General features: G+C 45.2%; 1 protein-coding gene across 5 annotated transcripts; it reads left to right on the top strand.

Moving 5' to 3' along the window:
- Positions 1–885: 885 nt before the first annotated feature.
- On the top strand, positions 886–5,485 carry LOC119316757. 5 transcript variants are annotated; one of them, XR_005153275.1, is made up of 3 exons: positions 886–2,165; positions 2,257–4,340; positions 5,106–5,485. XR_005153275.1 is itself a non-coding variant. In XM_037591137.1 (3 exons), exons 1-3 carry the CDS (start codon positions 3,544–3,546, stop codon positions 5,124–5,126), a joined length of 387 nt encoding a protein of 128 aa, XP_037447034.1. In that variant the 5' UTR covers positions 886–3,543; the 3' UTR covers positions 5,127–5,485. The 5 variants fall into 5 exon arrangements, 1 of the variants encoding a protein (XP_037447034.1); XR_005153278.1 differs by having other exon boundaries at positions 886–2,386; positions 4,238–4,340; XR_005153277.1 differs by having other exon boundaries at positions 886–2,386; positions 4,179–4,340.
- Positions 5,486–8,523: the final 3,038 nt, after the last annotated feature.

The following is an 8,523-nucleotide window of genomic DNA, read 5'->3' as shown; positions in this document are numbered from 1 at the left end:
CGTCAAGTACCACTATGAGATGTGCAACTACTTCCACGATGATACGAGAACAACTACCGCCGTTGAAGGCCGTCAAGTGAACAACTACCGTCGACGTGTACGACTACTTCGTGAACGTGTACCCGACGACCTGGAGACCTATGTTGCGCCAAGTACCCCTCGTTAACCCGAACATCTACAGGAAAACGTGTACCACTTCCGTCGAGGACCGACAGTACCACTACTTCTACTACCATCGTGGAACGACTACTTCCACTACAAACGTCCCGAGAATGTCTACTTCCCCTACACCGCATCGAACTCGAACCCCTCCGATAACGCACGCTTCGAAGGTATAACCTCGATACGACCGCGCGTGAACGAATGCATGTGTGATGTATGAGATGCTCGTGCTTGCTCCGTGCTCGAATTGTCGGTGCACGTTGCCCCTCTTTTACCTTGTCACCGTCGTCGACCCATGGGAACCCGGTAACCGGGATCACCCCACCATCTTTCGCACGCTCCCGTCATTTTTCCTTTTGCACCGGTATCTCCATGAGCTACCGGAACCAATATGTTGCCATGGCATCATTTCCGTTTCGTCGCTGTGGCACCCCTTTCTTTCTACCACGATGACAAATGCTTCATAAAATGCTCTTATCAACATTTTCATAAATATCGCATAAAACTTGCACATGTCATTCGCATCATGATAATCTCTCCCTAATAATAAAGCGCAGATTGAGTCTCGGGGTTCACCGTCGCGGTGTTTTTGCAGAACACACCCTGTGATTTCGGGTAATTAACCCGCAGTCCACGATTAAGTGAATAACGTTTTGTTCAGCATGTTTGTCAGAAAAACATCTCATTTTTTACATAATCGGCCCGCAGTCCATCAACATCTCTTTCTTCCTGAGTCAGGTTCCGAGCGAGATGGGGTCGCGATGCAGACAATGCTGGGCGCGGCGGCGGCGATCTCCAGCCAGATCCGATCGAGGAGTCGAGGCAGGGGCTGGATCCTGTTCAGGGGATGGCGTGGAGGCGATCTACAAATCGCGGGAGGAGGTCAGGCGACGGGGCTTCAACTCCAAGTTCATGGCGGCGGCGTTCCTCCCCGGTTCCGACCAAGATGGGGAGCTCCGGCGGAGTCTCTCCATGGATAAGGTGGCGCTGCACCTGTGAGAGACAGAGGGAAGGAGAGGGCACGAGAAGCAGCGGGGAAGTTCTGGTGGTGCCCGTCGCCTGCAACAGCTCTCTTGAGTACGTCCAAAGAGAGATGAGAGAGAGCCGGGAGGAAGAAGGAAAGGAAGGAGACTTCAGGAAGGGGTAGCGGGATCCTGCAGGGCTGGGTTGGAGCCCCGTGGTAGCTTGCTCTGATGGTGCTACTACTGTTGTTGGACGGCAGCCGATGGGACAAGGCCTAGGTAAGAGGAAAAACATGTGTTGCATCGACACATTTGATGCAGAGCGGCCACTGTAAGTTCCTCTCCCTTCTCTAATTAGTATTGAGATTCCATTGATATTTGATGGAGAGCAGCCACCAAAAGTTCCTCTTTTGATGCACCGAAAACAGCTCTCTCTCTCTCTCTCTCTAATTTATTCTCAGCTATAGAATGACGTGTATCTATGCTACTTGCTAATGTGATGGATAATGCATGTGGATTGATTCATGAATTAGCAAAATATTTCATGTGAGATGTGCTAGAGAACGGTTTTGATCTAATTGAATAATACGAAGTATTTTAGTTCTGATGGTAATAGACGAGCAACTTCAGTTGTATTTGATTTCAGTTTTTGTTTTTCAGTATATGTTGGTCAAGATTCAACTTTGTTTATGTCCATGTTTTGCTGGTATAATGCATCATCAAGCTTTCTTTTTATATGATGATACTGTGTAAATCAGCATATGGATGTGCAAAATATTCTTAGGGGCATTAGCCTAGACAAGGATGTTGATGGTTTACATCCCTTAAACATTGGTAATGTTGCCCTCAGAAGCTGGAAACCTGTGATTGTTTCTTGTGCTACAATATGGATTTATCTCATGGAAAGCACGTGTGGTGAAAGAAAGTCATTAGCCAATCCTACAATGTTTTGGTTTATTTTTCGGATAGTCCTTTTTGACTGATTAATCATGTGTGACGTTTCATGCAGTGATCTGTCCTAACCAGGAAGACAATGCTGAGGTAGTACAGGTTACATCTATGTTCAGAGATGAGGCTAAGATAAAAGATGCTCATAGTTAGTTCATAGTTTGATTTCATGAGGAATCCATAGGGTGGCGGATGTTTGCTATGAGGTGGTGTATGTACGTGTTGCACCTCATGGCCGTGCCATGCTTCCTGCAAGCCAATTTACTGCTTCTTCCGAGGTCATATAGTGATGAAATGGCACCGAGAATCTAAAGGTTAGTAATTCTATTCTATTCTTCTCTATTAAGAACAATATTATTTTTCATGATTTAGTGACTGCTAAGTGCTAATAAATTAATTCAATCATATTGGGCCATTTGTTATAGAGCTAAACGAACCATCTGAAGTGGGATGCATTGCATTTTCCCAACAGAATTTACAGTAGCACCAAGAAGGGTTGCGTCCATCATCCTCATCATGTCCGATCTAGGCCGCCAGAGCACCAAGTCGCTAGCCTATTCTAACAAGTCTAGGCCCTCGAGGCATCCCTTCTGGCCGTGGAAGGAGACCCCGATCTGTAGGAGCGACGAGTATGGTCCCGTAATTAATAACAAGACTCTCCTCTATCCATCTGCATAACTCCCATGAAGAAAAATCTCTAAACTCCAGTAACCACCTTTATGTCGATCTAAGCGGTGGAGAGTTTGGTATGGTGGCAAATCAAGCAACTGCAGATGGAGTCATTCCATGTTACTGCATTGAGTTAGCATACATGGCATGGATGATAGATCAAACCCAAGTGATTTGGATTCTCATGCTGGCACCTTCTCACAGTCGTGAACATCCGTGAGTGAATTTGGTTATATAGAACAAAATCTAAGAGTTGACCAAATGAAATTGGTATTTTCTTGAACTGAACGACACACATCTATCCCTAATAATAAAGCATGGATTGACTCCGTGGGTTCACTGTCACAATACGTTTTCTTCCTGTAAATTTACGCTTTCATCAATTTATAAAATATATAAACAAGGTGGTACTAATTCGGGGAACCACGTCGTGTGCATCAAACAATCCAAACAATACCTGCCACTGCGCTTCGGCCCAGTAAATCAGGCCCACATGCCTGTTTGCAGCCCAACAAATAATGGCGCAACCACCAGAGCTAGCTCTCCCTCTCCTCCCGATCTCAGCCGCCACGAGGCGACCGACCCCGGCGACGCTCGATCTGGTGCTGCACCGGCCGCCGGTCGACGCCGGCGAGGATTTGTGCCCTCTCCCGACCCACGTCTCTCTCTCTCGCAAAATAGGATTGGGCGCCGCCGCCGTTTTCCTGGTTGAAGGCGGCCAGCGCGCCGCACGGGAGGCCTTTGTCGAGCGAAGCCCTGGATCACGGCGTTCCCGCGGAGGGACAGGGCAGCGGATTCAAGGATGGGCGCGACAGGCGGAGCTCTATCCTCCTTTGTCCTGTCCCATCGAGCGCTGGATCGAAGAAGCATCAGCTCCCCCCACCTCCATCCCGTCTCCTCTCCTACATCGGCCACACCACGCCACGCTCGTGGAGCGGAGTCGCAGAAGCACGACGCCGACTGTGGCGGAGTGAGGAGAGCTCGTCCGGTCATCTTGTCACTCCAAGGCAGGATCAGGCCCAACCTCCACGCCACCAGCTCCACCCCATATCTCTTGCCTTTCAGGTCAGTTTCAGGTCCGCTTAAAAGTTTCAGGTTAGCTCATCTAAAAGCAGTTTCAGGTTAGTCCGCATAATTTAGTTACAAGTGTTATTTGGTTGACTGTCGTTGTTACTTATCCTATCTGAATCTAAAGGTTCCATGTTTCTGACAAAACAATGGCTGATTTGCTAGATGTAGAGCGCAAGCTAAATGATACAGGCCCTGCTGTGAAAACCAACGGGTCTCTTCTTTTACAAGCTTTTGCTACAGTTGAATTACTCAATATGTGTGTGTGTTTTATATCATCTGGTGATCAAGTTTTAATGTATCTTGATGAAATGTAGACCTTTGTAACATATTTGCACCTTTGGAGTAACATATGATGTCCTTTATCAGTATGGCTGATCCTTCACCCTTATTTCCTCTACTTGTTGATATGTGTCTGCTGGAACAAGCTGGTTCAATGGTGCCTTCAGCAAAGTCGCCGAGGCTGGTCATGTTGCCGGCTCAAGAACAACAGAAAAGTCCCAGATAGTTGTGTCAAATATATCAACCAAAGTAAGTCAATAATAAATTTTACTTGGTAAACTAATGACCAGAAAGATAATCAGTGCCATTAAAGACATGTAGAAACACTAAAGAGCTGCATTCTACACTTATTGTGTAGTCCAAACTGCGATGAAGCAGAACTTTATTTGCATTATGGTCAATAGGCATGCCCAGTAAACATACCTTTGAAACATCCTCTTGCTGCTGCCAGTGCACACATGATTCTCAAGTTTGGGAGCTAACCGATCATAGTTCTAGCGTTAGGTGCTACTCTCTTCCCCTGAACATTAGCAAGCCAACATCATATTCTTGCCTGCAGATAGTAGAGCCAGTCCTGATCCCTGATTAGAATTCAATCATTTAGATAAACTCCCAATTAAGAGACAAACACCTAGCAAGGGATATAGAGTCGAGTGCTGGAACAATTGGTCCATTCAGTCATAGTTTTTTTTTTCTATTCACTCTAGGACATATATGTTTTGAGATATTTGCAGAATATATGATGCTGTGATAAAAATAGTGCCGTTGCTCGCTGCTTTTTTTTAGCTTTTGGCAACATAAGTGGCATTTCGGAAGGTAATTTCTTTTTTGCATAGCTCCACGAGTAAATGTGCTTTTGAAAAGTCTTTCTTTAGCGAATCTACATGCACATTTTCTCATTCTTTGCGGTATATTATTTCAAATAGTGTGGTTTATTTGCAAGCTTACTGTGTCACAACATTGTTTGCTGCTTCTCATTGTCCAATTCCTCTTTTTTTCCTCTTGCTGTAATAGGGACCTGCTGTCGTTGCTTGAGCTTGTTGAGTTTGTTCTGGGAGCTCCTCTTCCTGGGGAAAATCTGTTGGAAACCTTGAGCAAGCATCTAATGTTGGCTGTGTCATCAAGCTTTGGCTTGTAACTGTGTATTTCTCTCCTTCTCATCTTCTTCTTTGAGGAGGTTTATTTTCAGGGAGTCTTGACAGATTTGGTAGAGGATCTAAATTTTCTTTAGAATTTTAGAACCACTACCCTTTTTAGTGTCGGTGTTCAGTTGATTATAGATGATAGTGACATTTTGGACCATGGTCCTGGTTCGGTGTGGTTTCATGATTGTCATACAATACACTAAATTTTCTGAGTATTGCACAAGCCTGAGTAAATATGGGTTGAGGTAATCTAACCTTATACTACATATTCAATTAATACACGTTCTTATTGAAAAAGATATACCAAATACCATTTTGTAATGGATAGCACACTTTTAAATAATGGACATAACAATTAGGGCTTTCCTTGTAGTGAAGAACAACTGTGTTTGCACATACAATTTTCACTTAATTTGAGGACATGTCCAATTTTTCTCCTGTTGCAACGCACGGGCATAAGTGCTAGTAACAATTAAATGTTTAAAATTGTTGTTGCACCAAAGTGATAAACATATGGGAATTTACCGGAATTGTTGTTTGTTATTTCCGGCCTTATTTAAACTTGCCTAAATGTTTAGTTTACTTATGCTTCACCTCTTGCCATGTTTAACAATATTTAATATTGTTGGGTACATAAACGGGAGAGAACTAAATAAGCCATGTGGTGTTTCGTCAATATGCAACTCATTGCATATTGAGCTCTACTTAACTTATAGTTTTGCTTGTGCACTTTGCCATGCCATGCCTTATTAAATCGGACATGCATCATACTTGATTGTGCATCATGCCATGTTATGTTTGCTTGTTTACTATATTGTTTGCTTCTTTTCGGGTTGCTTCCCTTGTTAACTTCGGTTCCGTCCCGGAGTTGTGAGGATTCGTTCGACTATGTTTGTTTGTCTTCTTCATGTACTCGTTCTTCTTCCTTGTGGGATTTCAGGCAAGATGACCATACCCTCGAAATCACTTCTATCTTTGCTTGCTAGTTGCTCGCTCTATTGCTATGTCGTGATACCTACCACTTGATATATCATGCCTCCCATATTTCCATGTCAAATCTCTAACCCACCTTGTCCTAGCAAATCGTTGTTTGGCTATATTACCGTTTTGCTCAGCCCCTCTTATAGCGTTGTTAGTTGCAGATGAAGATGGAGTTCGTTCCATGTTGGAACATAGATTTTGTTTGGAATATCATAATATCTCTTATTTAATTAATGCATATATATACTTGGTAAAGGGTGGAAGGCTCGGCCTTATGCCTGGTGTTTTGTTCCACTTTTGCCGCCCTAGTTTCCGTCATGTCGGTGTTATGTTCCTTGATTTTGCGTTCCTTACGCGGTTGGGTTATAATGGGAACCCCTTGACAGTTTGCCTTGAATAAAACTCCTTCAGCAATGCCCAACCTTGGTTTTATCACTTGCCATCTAAGCCTTTTTCCCTTGGGTTCTGCAGACTCAATGGTCATCTTTATTTTAAACCCCTGGGCCAGTGCTTCTCTGAGTGTTGGTCCAAAACAAAGCCACATGCAGCACCATCTCGGGGAAACTTGAGGGTTGGTTTAGTTGTACATAGTGTTTATCCGATGTGCCCTGAGAACGAGATATGTGCAGCTCCTATCGGGATTTGGCGGCACATCCGGGTGGCTTTGCTGTTCTTGTTTTACCATTGTCGAAATGTCTTGTAACCAGGATTCCGAGTCTGATCGGGTCTTCCTAGGAGAAGGAATATCCTTCATTGACCGTGAGAGCTTGTGATGTGCTAAGTTGGGACACCCCTGCAGGGTTTGAACTTTTGAAAGTCGTGCCCGCGGTTATGGACAGATGGAAATTTGTTAATGTCTGGTTGTAGAGAACTTGTCACTTAACTTAATTAAAATGCATCAACCGCGTGTGTAGCCGTGATGGTCTCTTCTCGGCGGAGTCCGGAAGTGAACACAGTGTTGTGTTATGCTTGAACGTAAGTAGTTTCAGGATCACTTCTAGTTCACGACCGTGCTTTGCTTCTCTTATCGCTCTCATTTGCGTAAGTTAGCCACCATATATGCTAGTGCTTGCTGGAGCTCCACCTCACTACCTTTTCCTACCTATAAGCATAAATAATCTTGATCACGCGGGTGTGAGATTGCTGAGTCCTCGTGACTCACAGATACTTCCAAACAGTTGCAGGTGCCGATGATGTCAGTGTAGGTGACGCAACCCAGCTCAAGTGGGAGCTCGATGAAGATGGTGTTCGTTGTGTTGTTTCGATTCTAGTTGATCAGTAGTGGAGCCCATTCGGGGCGATCGGGGATCTTTTGCATTAGGGGTTGTCTTCTTTTATTTTGGTTCCATAGTCGGACCTTGATTGTATTCTGGATGATGTAATGCTATATTTATGTATTGTGTGAAGTGGCGATTGTAAGCCAACTCTTTACCCATTTCTTATTCAGTACATGGGTTGTGTAAAGATTACCCCTCTAGCGACATGCCCACAATGCGGTTATGCCTCTAAGTCATGCTCCGACACGTGAGAAATATAGCCGTATCGTGGGTGTTACAAGTTGGTAATCAGAGCCTTCCCTGACTTAGGAGCTGTAACACCCCGTATGTAACCTGCCATATTTATATTCCAACTCTTGCCATTTTCGGCACTAAGTTATGATATTTTCTCGTTGTCGGGTTTTTTGTCTTCGTGTTGTTTTGTCTTTGTCATGCATCTCATATCATGTCATCATGTGCATCGCATTTGCATACGTGTTCGTCTCATGCATCCGAGCATTTTCCCCGTTGTCCGTTTTGCATTCCGACGCTGCTATGTCCTCAGGTGCCCCTTTCTACCTCTTTTCCTGTGTGGGTATTAAACGTTTTTGGATTGGACTGAGGCTTGCCAAGCGGCCTTGGTTTACTACCTATAGATCGCCTGTCAAGTTTCGTGCCATTTGGACTTCGTTTGATACTCCAACGGTTAACCGGGGAGTCGGGAAGGCCTCGTGTGTGTTGCAGCCCAACACCCCTCCAAAGTGGTCCAAAACCCACCTAAACCCCTTCCATCATCTAGGTCGTTCGATCACGATCGCGTGGCCGCAAACCGTGCTCAATTTGGAGCCTCTTAGCTCCTCCTACCTATAAAAAAGGCCACACCCCCGAAAATTCCAGCTCCCTTCCAACCCTAGACCTAGCCCTGCTCCTCTCCGCACGTCGGACGTGTCCGGTCCGATCCGGACATCGCCACCGCCACCAATCACGCGCCGCCACCTGTCGTCACCGCGCGGCCCGCCGGAGCCCATCGCGGGCCCTCCTCGGCCCGAA

The sequence above is a fragment of the Triticum dicoccoides genome, chromosome 6A, assembly GCF_002162155.2.
Source record: "Triticum dicoccoides isolate Atlit2015 ecotype Zavitan chromosome 6A, WEW_v2.0, whole genome shotgun sequence".
In the NCBI taxonomy this organism is placed as follows: Eukaryota; Viridiplantae; Streptophyta; class Magnoliopsida; order Poales; family Poaceae; genus Triticum; species Triticum dicoccoides.
The sequence above is the reverse complement of the archived record's forward strand: the minus strand, read 5'-3'. Positions and strand labels throughout refer to the sequence as shown.

What these genes read in the sequence shown, in the direction of transcription:
- LOC119316757 (XM_037591137.1), top strand. Translation starts at nt 3,544, where the DNA reads ATGGGCGCGACAGGCGGAGCTCTATCCTCCTTTGTCCTGTCCCATCGA. An exon ending in CCATATCTCTTGCCTTTCAG is followed by an intron (nt 3,807 to 4,237) that starts GTCAGTTTCAGG and finishes TGCTGGAACAAG; the next exon opens with CTGGTTCAATGGTGCCTTCA. An exon ending in TGTCAAATATATCAACCAAA is followed by an intron (nt 4,341 to 5,105) that starts GTAAGTCAATAA and finishes TTGCTGTAATAG; the next exon opens with GGACCTGCTGTCGTTGCTTG.